The 18554-nt window shown below is 35.5% G+C and overlaps 1 protein-coding gene across 1 annotated transcript; it reads right to left on the minus strand.

Moving 5' to 3' along the window:
• Positions 1–7225: 7225 nt before the first annotated feature.
• Positions 7226–11189, minus strand: LOC118032639 (cuscuta receptor 1). Its single transcript, XM_073409651.1, has 7 exons — positions 11087–11189; positions 10824–10979; positions 10368–10526; positions 10207–10281; positions 9883–10053; positions 9514–9657; positions 7226–9433 (listed from the first exon to the last, which is right to left on the minus strand). The coding sequence occupies exons 1-7, from the start codon at positions 11187–11189 to the stop codon at positions 7653–7655; spliced, it is 2589 nt and encodes an 862-aa protein (XP_073265752.1). The 3' UTR covers positions 7226–7652.
• Between the last annotated feature and the right edge of the window lie 7365 nt (positions 11190–18554).

Raw genomic sequence — 18554 nt, forward strand, 5'->3', positions numbered from 1 at the left:
TAGAATTAGGTTTATTTGTATGCTAAAGTAATAAAAATACGAGTTAAAATTAAAGACCAATAAAAGGAAAATAATCAAACAATCAATGCTTAGTCCAACCAGATATGGCTTTCCCCAATGGAGTCGCCATCCTGTCACGGGGGGTCGCGACATTGTCTGGCGACGGTGGAGGCTCTTTGTCGTGCCTCCTGTGGTGAGGTGTGTTGTATGTTGGGAAAGGTTTTTGGATTTAATCATAAAATTATGATTAATGTCAGGAGTCGCCACCTAGTATTATGGTCACTAGGAACTTATGGTCTGCAAGAGTCTGAGTAAGGGACTGGTTGTGCAAGGGGAAGACGCATCACCCCAGTGCACCCTACCTAAGGTAAGCTGCATTGTTGTTTGATTATTTTTTCTAAGTCGGGTTGGTCTTTTCGAAGGTTCAAGGCAGATCTCTCTTTATGAGAGAGTCTCTACCTTATCGGGTTACATCTTAACCGTTCTAAAGTCTAAATTTTAGCATTGCATTTACACCTTGTATCTTTAATACCCGAGGGCGTAATTTATCGTATAATTTTACACCCCACAAATATTAAAGTCTACATCTGGATCAAAAAAAAAAATTAGAAAAATATTTTTGACATGTTGGCCAAATCCTAATAGATAATCATAAACCGGTTATGATATCCATTTTTGGATTTAAAAAAAAAAACATGAAAAAGATCAATGTTTTTCTTCTTTTTTTTTTAATGAAAAATATGCTTAAAATTTTTTTTAGGATTTGGCCGTATGCAATAAAATATTTGTTTCTTTTTTAAATTGGTTTTTTTTTGAAATATTTTGGAGAAAAATCGGGTACTGAATTTGTATTTTACAGTGTAAATATACAACCCGATATTATGCAAAATGGATAGAAAAATATTTGAGAAAATTATGATTTTTTTTAATGATTTTTGAAAAATTTTGGATTTTTTTCAAAAAAAAAAAAAGGGGAGGGGTCGGGCCATACCAGCCCAGCCTAGCTATTTGGGCTGGGCCAAAACTGGCCCGGCCCAATAGCATTTTAAATGTTCTGCCGTTGCGTGCAGAAATGAATTCTGCATGCAGCGGCCTCGACGAAGAAGAAGGAGGCGACGCAGGGAGGAGAACCACCTGAGGTGGTGAGGGTATGTGGTCGTGTTGGTGGAGAGGATGGTGTCTGCGCTGGAGGCTACAATAGTGGAGGCCGGCGTTGATCACAGCTGAAGAAGAAAAGTTGCAGGGGAGAGAGACGTTCACGGTGGCTGCTCCACCATTGGTAAACTGTCTTTTGGTGCAGGAGGAAGGATTCTATGGTGAAGCTGATGGTGGCTCCGGTTGGTAGCTGGAATGGCGGGGAGAGAGAGGGAGAGAGAGACTGTAGAAACGGGGTAGTGGGAGGCTGGTTTTTTGTCAACTTTGGACTCGGTTTTCTCCTCCCTCAGGCCATTAACTTCGGTGGAAGAGGGTAATCTCGTCTTCACTGGGTAAAATTTGAGCCCTTGATTGTCTTGGGAAGGATCCCAACCGTTGGTTCAAAGTAGCCTCCCTGAGTTGTCAAATCTGCAGGAAAAGGCTGCCTGAGTTGACCTCTTCACGCCGTCACCGGCGTCGTCGTGTTGTCACTAATTCTGAACTGTTCACATAGGGTTGTAGAGGAACTGCAGGGGATCCGTTTTGGGCAAGTTTGGTTCGATTTGACGAAGAAATCAAGCATTAAATACACCTGCAAAGTAGGCTCCCACATTGTTTCTTTCGGTTAAAACGGAGAAGACAATGAACAGTGACCAGACAACGCGTCGTCTGGTCCTCTTTTTTTTTTAGGTAAAACGGCGTTGTTTTGGACTGAATTAGGGATTTTTAAGTTATTTTTAATTTAGTCCTCTAGCTTTCAATTGATTGCAATTGAACCCCTAATTGGCCCTAAACTTTTGATTTAATGCAATTAAACCTCTGATGAAGTTCAATTGCAACCCTGTATTTACGCGCTTGTTGCAATATGGTCCTTGGTCTCGGATTTTGTCAATTGAACCCCTAATTGACCATTAAACTTTCAATTTCTTCAATTTAGCCCCCGATGTTTGTCAATTAAGCCCCTAAAGTGTGGCGCCCCTTGCAATATGGTCCTTGGTCTCCGATTTTGTCAATTTAACCCCTAATTGCCCCAAAGCTTCAATTTTCTTGCAAGTTTGCTCCTGATTTCAATCAATTAACTTGGTAAAAATTAAATTTGGTCTCTTAAAATTCCAATCTTCTCAATTAAGCCCAAATTAAGCTCCCAAACTTTAGTCTACCTAATTTGAACTGCCGCACCCTCACGGCAGAGCGCGGCGACTTTCGATTGAATTTCGAGGTCTTTTGTTTTATTGTGAATAAGGGAGTCGCCACCTAGTATTTTGGTCACTAGGAACCCTAACTGGTCTTTCAGAGATTCTAAGGCAAGGGACTGGTTGCGTAAAGGGAAGGTATTAGCACCCCTAGTACGCCCAACCTAAGGTAAGCTGCTTGGTGTTTGGTTTGCTCTATAATTGCTATGGTGTTGGTGTTTTCTAATCCCATCAGTTTTCCTAGGTTTGATTCAAATAAAATTTAATAGGATAGAAATCCAAGGAGATTCCATGTGCTTTGAAAGCTCATTTTTCCCTTAGTATTTTAAGAGTTTGCGACTCGTAAATCGCAAGGAGGAGGGACAAAAAATTTAGAAATCTAGGGCGCTAAAAAAAACCCTATATTTTTTAGTATTTTATACTCTCACGGCTTGTAAACTGTGGAGCAAAAACAAATAAATTGAAATGTCCTCGATTATAATCAAGGCTTTTTTCAAAGATATATGCGGATTTATTACTCCCAATAATATTTTGGATATTCGTCCTTTAAGGATTTCTTTATCCAAACATTAGCGGTGAATAATAGATGAATTCCCCCAAAAATAAGATTTTTATATTTTTTTTGGAATATTGGCCAATACCCTTTGGAGTTTTACAAACATGTTGTAAAATCCAAAAATGCAAAAAAAAAAAATTTTTTTGTTGTATTTACGAAATCCATGCGAAAACACATTTTTAAAACTTCCAATATTTTTGTATATATAGAAAAAAAAAACATTCAAAACATGTTAGGGTATTGGCCGTATGCAACACTCAAGAAAACAAATTTTGTATATATATATATATATATAAAGAAAAATTCAGACTTTAAAATAAATATTCCAGAAAATAAATCTCTTTCTCTTTATTATTATTATTTTTTTTTTAAAGTAAGTCCGGCTGTCACTTGCCCAAACAAGTGACCCGGTTGGACACAAAGGGGGGGGGGCAATTTATAACTCAAGAAGGCTGGTGAACACTGTTCAAGTGAATTAATTCACTTGAACAGTGCAAACTCAAAACAGAAAAATGCATGCTGCGGGGTGAAGAGAAAAACAGACCTGGGAACGGAAGCGAAGAAGCTGCAGCGACGTTGAAGGCGTGATGGTTGATCTGTGTTCGTCTGTTTTCAAATCTTTTCCTCCTGCTCTGTATTTGCGCCTGTTTTTCTGGTTTTTTTTCTCTCCTCTGTGTCTTCGTCAGTCCCTCTCCAACGGGTTCCTGCACTTCCTTCGTCCCTGCTGCATATCCTATATGCAAAAAAACAATATCAAAACCAACAGGTAGTCCCTGCTGGTTTATGGTTTCTCTTCTCTTTTCCCTTTTTCTCTTCTACTGTCAATCTTCCCAACCTCATAGTAACACTGGCGAATGAAAGAAACTTTCTCTATTCTCTGCGTTTTTCTCCTGTCTTTGGCTGTTTCTTTTCTGCCCTTTTCTCTCCGTTTTTATCTTCTTTTTGTGCTCTTTTTTTTCTATTTTCTCCTCCCTCTTTTTTTCTCTCCCCGTTAGGTCATTAGAAGGGCTGATATATAGTCTAAATATGTCTCTATTTAGGAAGGATTCAATGCATTAATCCTAGGACGCAAATCCCTACTGATTTGCAGAGAAAAAACGCAAAAAGGAAACTGCAATATTCTGATTTTGTGTTGGTGCTTTACGTCTGATTTCTTTCAAGTTTTAGAGGATGGTGTGGCTCTTTTCTTTCCTTCCATAAGGCCAGCTGCTCCCTTTGAAATGAGGCAACAAAAACGTGGTCTTCAACTCCAAAAATTACGCGTGATGAGAAAGGAAAACAGCAGAGAAAAAAGGAAAGAAAACAGATGGAGGGTGCAGCTGCAAAGTCTTATTTTCCTTATTCAGTGTGGTAAAAATCTTGTCATTTATGATGATTCAGCCCCCTCTCCAGCTTTCAATATCCTTCTTCAATTCAATCCCTCATTTTAACAATTTTTGAATCAGTCCCTGGTCCCAAAAAAAAATCCTTCGAATCAGCCCCGCAAACTTGGGCTATATCTTTCCCGCGGCAGAATTTTCTGCCTTCACGTTAGATATTCAAATGGGAATATCTTGAGCTTCTGATATTGAAATCAAGTGATTCAAAAACCCAAATTCATCTACGTGTCTAGGACTACAACTTTGATGAAGGAGTCAAAGTGAGATAAAATCATTTTATAGAACAAAAACTGGCAGTAATCTAGTTGGTCAAAAGGGATCTCCAGGTCTAACTCAAAAACTGACGAATGCCGAGTATCCTAATATGACTGAAAGTATGAACTAAGAACAAAAATCACAAAAACTAGGCCAAAAATAGAGTTTTTTTAGTGTAGACACGGGTCAATATCCTTCTCGCGGCAGAATTCTCTTTCTTCACGTTAGATATTCAAACAGGAATATCTTGAGCTTCTGATATTGAAATCAATCGATTCAAAGCCCAAATTTATCTACGCGTCCAGGACTAATCTTTGATGAAGGATTCGAAGTGAGATAAAATCATTTTAGAGAACAAAATCTGACAGTAATCTAGTTGGTCAAAAAAGTTCTTGATCTGATAATGTTGAGCATCCAAATCTGATTGAGAATCTGCTGTAAGAACAATGATCCCTAGGACCTATTAAATGTGTACATCAATTTTTTAATGTGTAATGAGTGACAGAATATACCTAGTGTCGCACGTCAAAAAATCCACGCGCGGCATCGGGCTGACAATTTTTATCGTTGTTGCGTTTGCTTTGAATTCGTTCGTTGGAGTCGCCACCTAGTAATTCATTGAGGGCTACTAGGAAACCTGATATACTGGTCTTGTTAGAGATTGCCGGTAAGGGACTGGTTGTGGCTAGGGAAGGTATTAGCACCCCTAACGCACCCTACCTGAGATAAGCTGCTTTGTGTTCTGATGTGATTTGAAAATTTAAAATATTAATTAAATTCTAAAGCTTTAATAAATCAGTTATTAAATCCCCGAATATATGTAGAAACTTGTTCTTACATTTTCGTGGAACATACAACTTGATTTTTTTTGTCCTTGAGATATTTAACCATATTTAAATTAACAATTAATTCTTTTTATCCTTTTTTATTTTTATTTTTATCATTCAATAAAAATACAAACACACATATTCACTTTTCACTATTTTTTTGTTTCTTTTCTTTTCCTTTCCTTTTCTTTTCTTTTACATTCACAATACAAATAAAAAAAAATCAATGCTAAATAAAAATATTACATTTTAAAAATTACAAAATAAAAACCCAAAAATCTACAGTAACTGCAGGGAAGGCCCGAGACAGTGTTGAAAGGTTTCTGGGTACTGGAACAGTGCTCGGGAATAGTGGCGGCGCGTCCTTCCACGCGCCACCGCCACTGGCGGCGTGTGGGTTCACGCGCCGCCACTGTTCCAAAAACAGGAGGTGGGTCACGCTCGGCTTCTCTCCTCACCGGCGGTGAAGACCACCGTCACCTGCAAAGCCAAGCAAACACCACAAACAGTCGGTTTTATTTTGTTTTTTTTCTTTTCGTTTCAAATCTGCTTCTCTTTGATCTGCAGATCGGTTCGCCCTTCTTCAGATCGACTTTGCCCCGGGTCAGCCTCTACTTCAGGCAGCGCTGTTGGGGTCGCTGCTGCTGTCGTCCGTTCAGCGGCTTCGTTGTCGATGGAGATGAAGAGATCGTGGGAGGAGAAGCAGGCGGCCGGCGAGAGGGGAAAGCGAAGGGGGAAGGCGTTGTGGTTTCTGTGGCCGTTGTTGCGGCTGACAGAGGCGAGCTTGTCCGGTGTTGGAGGAACCCCGTGAGTGAGAGAGGGGCTGTCTTCTGTGAGGTGAGGCTTGAGAGAGGAGAAGCTGCTGGCTTTTGATTTCAAAGGAAGAAGGAGATGGTTGGATCGGCCGGGTTCAAGTGTGGGGATCAGATGAAGAAGAGATGGGGGCGGCTGTGTTGTTGTTGGCAAGCCGGCCGGAGAAGAGGAAGAAGAAAAATAATCCGGGGGGGCTTTGGGGGGTGGATGTTTGGCTGGTTGCGCTTGGGTGAGCGGCTGCATGGGGGGGGAAGTCTTTTAGGTTTAGGGTTTTCTTGTTCTTGTGTTGTCTCCCCCCTCCAATCTCAAAATTGCCTCCCACTCTAAATGTGTTGAAAAGACTAGTATTTATAGGTGAAATGTTGCTAGGTTTTTCAACTTGGTCCCTCAACTTCTTTCTTTTTGTAAATTTGATTCTTTCTTAATTAATTTTTTTTGTATTTTTTTGAAAACGAGCAATATCAACGTCGACTCAATGAGGAAAATCAATGATTTTAAAAATGACGCGTGAAAAGTCGAACGCGTTTGAAAATCTTTTGAAAATTTAAATTCTTTTTTTAGACGACGCTGAAAATGCTAAAATGACGAGAATATATAAAAATCCTATTTTTTTGGATTTTCATTGTTTTTTCTCTATTTTTGAATTTTTCTAAAAATTTATCAAAACATGGGTCAAAAATTGGGTAGCAACACCTAGGATGGTCAGATATCGTACGAACTAAGTTAGAATCAGAGCCTAAGTTGGAATAAAAAATTGCAATAGCAGCAAAACCATTTTTTAGTGCAAATTCTAAGGGATTTATTCAACCTTAAAGACCAGATAATGAAGGAATGAATTTAGCATTTTGAAGACTCCTGATCAACCTAAGAAAACCTAATGATTTTGGTAGTAAAGGGGAAAGCTAAAAAAGAACAGAAAATAGCTCACACCAGGTTTTTTTGGAAAAAAATATTTCTTATGTGCTTTTGTCAATCTTCTGGCGAACATGAGCTAAACTCCTACACTCTATTCAAAAGAGGTATACACCGTCTTTAGCACGTGGGGGTCCAAAAATGAGTAACAACATGAAGTACATACGAATCGTTTCAAAGCTTCAATTCAGTCCAACTAACAATTCCAGAGCATTCACACAAAATAAATTCCAGAGCTACTCTGTTCCAGTTGACATTTCCTTGAATTATAACACGGGGTAAATGAAAACTTTACCATTTTCTGCCTTGTTCAACAGATACTCCTACAAATAAACTACACTGAGTTGCATGCCTTGGGTTTGTCTTAGGTATATCCATTACTCGTTCTTACGATTTGAAGGAAGATATATGAGAAAGAACTTGCTGAATGCTGAAAGCAAAATTGTGAAGAAATGATTTTCTTCATTGCATTGCTACAAAGAACACAACTTTTTAGACATTATTTATACTACTGAGATGAGATAAGATTGACCATCTAAATCTTCCCTTTGAAATGTAGAAACAATGCAAAGTTGAGATTTATTTATACCAAAGGCTTCCAAACTCTGATTCTGAATGGCTTAAGAAGATTGTCCGCAACAAAGTAGTAGCAAGTGTTGATGCTCTTCTCAATGAAATAAAACCATGCTCGCCGCCAGTCTGGGTTTATATACAAAACTGCAGCTATTCCCAATAGCACCATGATGTACGTCACAACAAAGCTCACACAGAAAACTTTTGCATCAATGAAGGCGCTACTCTCTTCTTTCTCATCAGTAGATGGCCCAGGTGGTGGTGGTGGTACTTCTTTGGTGCAACTGTTAATCAATGGTGGTCCACAAAGTAAGGGATTTCCCTCGTAGCTGCTCTTATTGAATGTTGAGAATTGTGCAACCATCTCAGGAGCCTTACCAGACAGGTTATTGTTCGCTACACTAAAATAGGCAAGAAAATGCAATTGTACAAGTTGAGGAGGGATTTCCCCATTCAAGCTGTTATTGGAAAGGTCCATGCTCTCAACTTCACTCAAATTTGAAAGAGTTTGTGGGATTGGGCCTATTAAATGATTGTTGGACAGGTTCAATACACGAATGTGGTTGAGATTCCCAATTTCAGGAGGAATCACACTTGACAAACTGTTGCAAGAGAGATCCATTCCGGTCATGAAGTACAAAATACTTGGCGGATAAGGATAGGACATACTCTTTGTTGCAATAACCAATGGTTCTCGAAGAGGATACAAATAAAAATATCGTCTGCGGAAGAGGATCCAACCAAAGCTATTAAATCTTAGGCAAGGTAGAATATGACCAGAAAAATTATTATGAGAAAGATCAATGAAGCTTAATTTGTTCAACTTGCACAATTGCGTGGGTATACTGCCATCAAGATTATTATAACCCAAGAGAAGAAACCTTAGTTGGGAAAACTCACCAATCGATTTTGGAATGCTACCAGTCAAATGATTATGGCTAAGATCCAACGTTATTAGCTTAAAGGATTTCTGAAATGCATGTTCTAGGGATCCTTGTAGCATATTTCGTGACAGATAAACATGTTGGAGGTTTGAAGAGTTAAAGAAAGATGGTAAGGTTCCAGAGATGTTGTTATTTGAGAGGTCCAAAACTTGAAGATACAACAGAGAGTCAAATGAAGAGAGAACGCGACCACTGAAGTGGTTATCAGAGATGGATAAAAATGTTAAACTTGGAAAATATGATCCTATTTCTCTAGGAATGTGGCTTTCGAAGTTATTGTTAGAAATATCTAATTCAGACAAAGTCTGATGAGGATGAATTGGCAATTGAAAAGTCCCTGAAAGAGAATTGTTGGCCAAATAGAGTTCATTTAGGTTTGTGTTGTTCTCTAACAACCAAATAGGAAACCCTCCCCTCAATTTTAGGTTAGAAAAATCAATTTCTTGGAGGTTGTATTGATGGAGGAGGAATTTGGGAAAGGAAAATGCTCCACCATGTACATTGCCAGATAAATCAAGACGCTTTAATTGGAACTTTGGGGCCAAATTATGCTCCTCTAATTCTTCAACATATATTTCATTATTGCTACCATCGAAATTCTTGAGTTGTGAATGGTTGAGAAATGAGCTCAATGAGATGGGGATCTGAAAGTGGTTGTCTGAAAGTGATAACACACGGATGGATGTGAGACTTGTAAGAGGAGAGAAGGAAATGTCTCCAATAAAGTTATTGTAAGACAAATCTAATTGTTGAAGGGATGTCAAATTTGCCAAACACCAAGGCAAAGCACCACTGAGATCATTCCCCGTGATATATAGATTTTGGAGATGCTTTAACTGACATAGGCCTGAGAATTTATTGATTTATAAAAATTTTAGTCAGAGAAGAAGCAGAATGCCTAAGGAGGGGAAAGGTGGTCAGACTTGCCTTTAGGGATGGAGCCATTGAGTCGACAGCCATTCAATCTTAAACTCTTTAGAGTAGTAATCTTCCCGACTGTTTCCAGAAAGCTATTATCGACAGTGGAGGAACTCAAATCCAACTCTTCTAAATTCTTGAGAGAAGCCAAGTCTACAATAATCAAACCCACAAGAAATTATGCTTGGTATTCAAGAGCCGGATAATGATAAGGAAACAAGATGATGAAACCAACAAGAAGCTCCATTATAATGTCCCCGCTACAATCAATTAAATTGCTATAACTAGGAAAATATGATTTAAAGCACGTTTACAAAGAAAAAAAGAACAATTAACAGATATTCATGATCGCTTTAAGGCATCAATACCACAAATTACCTTTATCTAATGTTGTTCCGAAACTTCCTTCAAGATTATTCTCATCCAAAGAAAGGGTCCTGAGGTTTGGGAATTTCGTCAACGATTGCAGCAATGTAAATGGAAGAGCTCTTCCATTTGAGGTGCTATTAGATAATGAAATGAGGCTTACATTTCCAAAACCTCTAGTATCTACAGGGGACAGCAAAAGTAAAACAAGTTTTAAAACCTTCTGAGCTTTTATTCCAGAGCAAAATCATCCTCGAAAATACAATTCAATTAATGAGATTTTAGGTTGATGAAGCGGTAAAGCTACCATCAATCAGTGTGGAAAGCAATCAATACCTTTGGATAACACAAATTTGTCAATCTCGTTTCCATCTAGATACACTTCCTCTAAGTTGATCAAAGCATCCAGCTCTAGGTTGTCGAAAAACAGAAATTTAATATTACATCACAGCAAAAATCACAAATTGGTTTTTAGGAATCGAAAAAGGTGAGGTTACCAGTCACATTGAATGATCCTTTCAGTTGGTTGTACCCTATATCCAGGGATTTGAGAGATGAAAGACCCTTGAGGGATGATAAGGCACTGTCATTGAAGTGATTAACATTCAAACCAAGGGATTCCAGATTTCTTAACCTCAGTAAGTCGTCACTAGTACCTATAAAAATACAATAAGCTTTTCATGTAACCTGAAAGGATAATGGAAGTACTATGTATGTGTGAAAAACAAATTGCTCAAATCAACTCACAACTCCCTTTCATACCATGAATGGATTTAAAGCTTTCAATTTTCATTGCCACCAACGCGAATCCAACGACCGGCAAAGCTTGTTAGATTATTCAGTTCTGGCCAATATAATTGTACCAAAGACTACAAACAATTAAAAAAAAGGGCAGTAATTAAACATGGTTTTATTTGAGAAAGAAAAGGAGAGAAGTGATCAAGCTTAATTACCATCAACACTAATTGCTCCTTTGAGTTGGTTACGATATAGATACAGGGATCTCAAAGAGGAAAGCCCACCAAGGGATGAAAGGGATGCTGTTGTCGATTTGTTTACGCCTAAATTTGAGAACTCCAAGCTGTCAAGTCCTGATAGTCTTTCAAAACCTGCATGGGCATTTCAATCAGTAGCTTGAAAAATATAGAATTATTCTTTTTCTTTTTTTTTTTTTTCCTGTTTGAAATTGGCAGTAGCACGCAAACAAGAGATAAACCTTCATTCTCAACACAACAACTATAAAAATTTCGACTTAAATAAAGATATTTGCAGTTCTTGGAAGGGACGAACAAAGAGACATTTAGGTAACAAATCTCCATTTCCTCTTCCCTTATGCGTGAAAGATGAAGTTCGACAACTCGTCCTGTAGTGAAATTGCAGTCAACGCCTTCCCAAGAACAACAGTTAGCTACTTTTCCCCAAGATTGAAGGAAGATTGGGTAATTAAAGGAGCTTTTAATCCGCAAGAGAGCACTTCTCTCTTCGTCTAAACACCGTGACATGACCACAGCTTTTGTGACAAAACCATAGCATAAATCATCAGTGTCCCCTGCTAAAGAAGAGAACCTGTTTTAAACCCATTTGGACTCCTCGATGAAAATTATGTATCGAAAAACAACGGTCAGAGGCTCTTTATAATAAGATCGTTGGACTGCAATTTGCAATTCACAATCAAATGTCATTAATTTTCCACGGGCCATAGACAAAGTCTCTCTTTCGGCTTATTTTCCAAATTCATATTCTTCGTGGGAAAGTGCTAGGCTGGTATGAGGTTGGAAGGATTTTTTTAAATTTAAAAGGATTTCTGGACAATCCTCTTTTTTTGTTTTCTAACAATAAGTAGAGAGCATAAGACAAATAAAATGGTCCATCACGCATGCGCAAAAACAGTGAATCAGTGTCAGTCTTGTTTAAATGGTAAGTAGAAAAATTAAATAGTCTTAGCTACGGGTGAAATCCTTTGCTTTGTGGACACACTCCAAAAAGCTGGAAGTGAAGATTTTTACAAGAGGATGTTGAAACTAATTCCGCAAAAAATTCGAATAAAAAATTGAAAACTAATGAAATATTTTGAAAAAACAGCATCTTGCCACTTATGTCATTGGCTTGGTTCATTAGGTTTTTACAAAATGGTTTTTACTTTTCTTTTTTTAATTATATTTTCAAGTTCGTTCTACAAATCTTTATAGGGTTTAATGTTTTTAATTTATAGACATTCAAATATTTCTTTTAAAATTTAAATAATATAGTTTTATTTTTTAAAAAAAAGACTGTCCTAATGCAATTTAGGTTTCATAATACGTTTCTTTAATTATAATATATATAAACGTTCAGTCTGAAAATAAAGGTATTAAATAATATGATAGTTGAGCAAATTGAATTTAATAATATAATAATGAACATAATAGTGTTAAATATTGGTATTTTTATAATAAATTGCATGTTTGATATTATAGATGTAATGTTTTACTTAAATATATTAAAATATTTTTTAATATTTTCAATATTAATTAATCCAAATAAATAAAAAAACAATAAAAAATTAAAATAATATGATCTTGAGTCAAATTGAATTTATAATAATGGTATAGGATTGTTAATTAAATATTGTATTTTAATAAATAAAATAAATGTTGGATATTATGGTGTAATAATTTTTTACTTGAAAATAATATTAAATATATTTTTAAATTTTTAAATATTACTTATAAATAAAAAAAAATTTTCAATTTAACAAGACTCGCAACTTTGTTTGCAGGCCAAGCTCTGGTTTTTTTTTTTTTTTTCCGTAACATTATCTACAGAGCAAAAGTTGCAGCAGAACGAATGATTTTTTTCATTTATGCTTTGTAGATTAGTTTTTCTTTACATAGTCATATAGTTCATATTTAGTGTTAGATTTGTTTATTGGACGGTTTTGAAACGTTAGTTTAAAAGCATTGATGGTGGCTATTAAGACATGTTTATTTTTTTATTTTAAAATGTTCTTTTAAAATATATTTTTATTTTTATTTTTTTGGCTTTAAGTTATTTTTTTTTTTAATTGTTAAATTATTTTGATGTTATTAATATTAAAAAAAAAATTAAAAAAATATTATTATTTAATATATTTTCAAATAAAAAACAAAACTAGTAAGAATTTGAAATTCTACATTTCAATCCTGTGGTTTGGATGGAATTGGTGTCGTCATCACAGTATTTTCCATATGTAATAAAGTCTTCTTTAATTTTGGCTTATTGTTGCCCATTGAATTCTTTCGAGGGAAATTCCCCAAGTTTTATGCTTTAACATCAATATTAATTTCAACTGGCTGGTAACACTACATGACTCTCGTCTCTCTGTTAGTTCCTTTACTATTTCACCATGGTGAAACTTGAGAAGGGTTATTTATCAGAATATTCTCAAATATACAAATGTCCAATTCTAACTTAGCAACAATGTCTTTTTATTTGTTAACTAATATATTTAAATAAAAATCAAGATTCAAAATTAATTTAAATAATATAGTTAAATGAAATCACGATTTCAATTAATTTCACTCTTTCTTTCATTTTCTTTTTCGAAACCTTCACCGTTCTAATCCTTCTCAGCTATCATGTCTCCCTTCTTTGATATTATTATCAAATAGCAAAAGTGCAAATAATCATGCTCTTGGAGATATCAAAATTATCCTACAAATCAACAATTCCATTCATATAGGATTTTAAATTTTCTTGTTTCAAAATTCTTGTTCAAGATTTTAATGACAAAATTGATAACAAAGTGTATATTTGAAAATGCTAGTGACAAAATGCATAGGCAATTTTTAATAATATATATGTTGGTTCTTAAAAAAAAAAAACAATTATAATAATGTAGAAGATGAAATTCCAATCCAGTTGTGCAAGTTAGAGGAATTGAGTTTGATTGATCTGTCTCATAATAATTTATATGGTCATATTCTTCCATGCCTAAAATCTAGCAGTAATTGGCAGAGGGAACATGAAGCAATTTCAAATCCTTCTGGAATCGCTTCAGCAGCTGAATCGATAATCCCATCCCCATGGAAGACCCTTCTCTCCAGACATCTGTAGATGGTTCAGAATGAGCCCACGACGGAAGAGTCCTGGTAAGAAAGAAATAGTAGATAAACAAAAACCAACCTGGATCTGTCTTGGGCTCTGCTTACTTGCATGTGCTAAGCTGCCTCAAATGCCAAGTGATTAGCTTCCACGTGAGAGCCATGGAGAGACCTTGCTTAGTGGATTCTTGCACTTTCCATGATAGCACTGACCTTGTGATGCCTTGAAAATTCTCGAGTATTAACTTGCAAGACGGCTTTTACTACCCTTTAGTAAAAGCAAACTAAAACTTCCACTTCCTATTCGGCTTAGCAAAAGCCAAATTTGAAGGTCATATATGCATCACTTTTCATCATCATATACCTTACTAGGAGGAGATCTCAACTAGAAAAGTTGCTTCCTTTTCGAAAGAGGACGAGACCTTTCACTCATTTCTAAAAATGTGAGAGATAAAGGTAAAAATCCAAGCCAAAAATAGAGGAAAAACAAGAGATCAAAACCAAAGAATGTGCATGCAATGTATAGTTCAATAGGTCAAACAAAACTATCAATTTCAAAACAAGAGTGAGAGGGAGATGTAAAGTTGAATAACAAATCAATATTTGCAGAAAGAAATTGAAATCCAGAGAACCAAATTCAAGTGATTTCCTAATAGATTAATTCAATCAAGAACGACCGGCAACTTTTTCACGTACGTGCATATTGTCCCATTAACCATTAATAAATATTGCTTCACCACGTTTGAAAATTTGAGCTGATTTTCTTATCACATGTATCCCTTTTCATGCCAGCATACTCTAGTGGAGAATGGTAGAGATATTTTTTGAAAAAGCATCATCTATCAATTCAGTGGTATCCTTTTCTTTATCACCATAGATAATCACTAGATTGTTAGTCTGTGTAGTCTGAGTTGTATTGCATGTAATATATAAAAAAAATCTAGTTATTGTGCAGTAACCCGAGCAACTCCTGCAGAGAAAGATATCCAAAATAGAATTAGTATGATGCCCATACATAATATGAGGTGCAGGAGCAAATGCATACTGAAACTTGACCAACCTGTAGTTAAAACTGGTTTTTATTGTTGTTATTGTTATTCTTTACAACATTAAACATCATATATATATATATATATATATATATATATATATTGTCAAAGTTACAAACTTGTAAAAAAATAATTATATTTTTTTTCTTAGCTTATATTAAGTATTGAAATTAATAATAGTATAATAACCTAGTTACAAACCTGAATTACCTGCAGGTCGACTTAGGACCCGGCCAGCCTAGCACCTGTTACTGAGATCCAGGTTTATGAAAATATAGGGGATTGACTAAGCCCAACCCAGTCAAAAACTAGATTGAACCACAACTTGTTCAACCCAGGATAAAACCTAGTAAGAACCCATTAATTATAAAAAATGATCCAAACAAAGTCGTTATGTTCCTTTTTTATTAAAAAAAATGAAGTTAACTCAAGTTAACCCTATTATATCTCTTATTTTATAAATACAAAAATTTACTCTAAAATTATCTCAAGAATAGATTTATTTTTGTCTATATCTTGGTCTCCTCAACCTAACCTGAAACATTAACCAATCGCTACCTAAAACCCAAATGCTAAAATAAATGATGAGCCCTATGCAGAATTTTGGTTGTATACAAATATACCGCCGGCTCTTTAAACTACAAGACGAATCAACACACTCGATCTTTCGTTAATAAGGGGTTGGGAATTGGAAGATTTGTGCATAAATGCGTCACGGGGATTGGAAGGGGTAGGTAAAAGGAAATTTTTTATTTCCGATGGAGCAATTCGCTCTTCCTCCAAGCACAAATGGCACCACCACCCTGGTAATAAAACAATGAAGATCAGCTTTATCACTACTACAGAGAACCTGCTTAACCCATTTGAAATACTTGATGAATTAAATTGTATACCGCTGGCTTTGTACAAGCTCGATCTTATGATTGTTGTGTTAGGTATGTTGCCATTACATGTGCAACAAATGGTGGCTAAAACCATTGACTTTGGTAGCCACCATTGTTGAAGAAGAGAAGAAGTTGACAGCAGCCTTTGTTGAAGAAAAGATGAGTTTGGCAGCCACCATTGATGACAAAGGAGTAAGAGGAGCTGCCATTGATGCCTATAAAAGAGGCATGACCTTAGAGAGCAAAATGAGAGAGTTGAGTGAGAGATATTAGAGCCAAAGATGTGAGAAATATAGGAGAGAGTGGGCTGCCATTGCAGCACCAAGAAGAGAGAAATAGAGTGAGGTTGAGACTTGTTAAAGAGGAAATAATTCCTCCTCCTCTATTGTTGTAAATCTTGTTCTCTCTCTATATAAACAAATGGCTTCTCCCGTGAATGTAGGCGATTTGCCGAACCACGTTAAATATTGTGTCAGTGTGCTTAGCCTCCAATGAGCAAATATCAGAACATCACCGGTCGAAATTCCCTACATGTTGTTGCAATGAATGTTGTCTTTTACAATGAAAAAGTTGAGAAAGTGTTCGTTAGTGAATTGTATGGCACTGGAATTCAATTCCACGCTATCTACCCTGTGGTTTGGATGGAATTGGTCGTCGACATCTCATGATTTTCCATATGTAATAAAGTCTTCTTTATTATGCTTAATGTCCCATTGATTCTTCGAGGAAATTCCCAAGTTTTTGCTTTACATCAATATTAATTCAATGGCCGGTAACACACATGACTCTCGTCTCTCTGTTACGTTCCTTTTACTTTTCGCTGTGGTTTTTGAACCCTATCCAAGGTTGATCTGGAGCAAATCTTGGATTGTGGGTCAGGTGAAACTTGAGAAGGTTATTTATCAAGAAATTCTCAAATCCTACCAATGTCAATTCTAACTTAGCAACATCGTCTTTTTATTTGTTAATAATATATTTAAATAAAAATCAAGATTCAAATTAATTTAAATAATATAGTTAAATGAAAATCAAGATTTCAATTAATTTAACTCTTTCTTTCATTTTATTTTTTTTCAAAACCTTCACCATTCTAAATCCTTCTCAGCTATCATGTCTCCCTTCTTTGATATTGTTATCAAATAGCAAAAGTGCAAATAATCATGCTCTTGGAGATATCAAAATTATCCTATAAATCAACAATTCCATTCATATAGGATTTTAATTTTTGTTAGAGAATAATATAAATCATATCTTGGGGTCTTATCTAACAGTTTAAGCTTTTTGGGTTGAATTGGTTTCTTTGACAATAGTATCAGAGCTTTAATGACCAAGCGGTCACGAGTTCGAATCTCACCATCTCCATTTATTTGATAAAATTAAGCACAAGGTAATGTGGACTTGTGCAAGTTTCAAGCCGAAAAGGTTTTCACTTGAGGGGATGTGTTAAAGAATAATATAAATTATATCTTGGTGCCTCACCTAACAGCTTAAGTTTTTGGGTTGAATTGGTTCTTTGACAATTTTCTTGTTTCAAAATTCTTGTTCAAGATTTTAATGACAAAATTGATAAAAAAGAGTATATTTGATTTGCCAGTGACAAAATGTATAGGCAATTTTTATAATATATGTGTTGGTTCTTTAAAAAGAAAAAGAAAAAAAGACACCAATTATAATAATGTAGAAGATGAAATCCCAATCCAGTCGTGCAAGTTAGAGGAATTGAGTTTGATTGATCCGTCTCATAATAATTTATATGGTCATATTCTTCCATGCCTAAAATCTAGCAGTAATTGGCAGAGGGAACGTGAAGCAATTTCAAATCCTTCTGGAATCGCTTCAGCAGCTGAATCGTTAATCCCATCCCCATGGAAGACCCTTCTCTTCAGACATCTTTAGATTTTAAAACAAAGAGTATATGCTACTTGTCGCACATGTGCGGCGTTGCAGCGAGAACATCCACTCTCAAATCGTTATCTAATGTAGCAAATGTGGGGAGATAAGGAATTCTTGTCTTTTATTAGTGGAAAAATAGAATGGGAGTCACCATCTAATATTTTGGTAACTAGAAACTCTAACTGATCTCAGAGATCGGGTACGGAAACTGATTGCGTAAAGGAAATGTATTAACACCTCAAATACACCTTACTTAAGGTAAGCTGCATTGTTTTATTGTCTGATAAATCTAAAGTCTTGTCGTGCTTTCTAGCTATTGGTCCATCTGTGATTTAAGAAAAATTATCCTCGGTAAGGAAATCCTTATTTTATTAGGGGGGAAAAAACTAACCGTTATAACCTCAACAAAAGAATTTAATATTCGGAGTATGTCTTACGTATAAAATCATAACCCTAGTTTTTGAATCTGAAAACAAAATAATTTTTTTTTTAATTTTTGAAATATTAATCTAGTTCTCGTAACTTTAATAAACTAGTTATTAAAGCTCAATATGCATGCTAAAACCCTTTTTTTTTTTATGAAGATACAATATGTTTTTATTTTATTTTATTTTTTTAGAGAGACTTGGCCGTATGCATAAAAAATATATTTTTTTATTTTTTATTTTTCAATGTCTTGATGAAAACCGGGTATTTTAATATCGTATTTGTATCTTTACTGTATAAAAATACAAACCGATATTAATTAAAATGCAGTAAAAAAGAATTGCTCAAAATCACAGAATTTTTGAAATAAG

Source organism: Populus alba, chromosome 6, assembly GCF_005239225.2.
Source record: "Populus alba chromosome 6, ASM523922v2, whole genome shotgun sequence".
In the NCBI taxonomy this organism is placed as follows: domain Eukaryota; kingdom Viridiplantae; phylum Streptophyta; class Magnoliopsida; order Malpighiales; family Salicaceae; genus Populus; species Populus alba.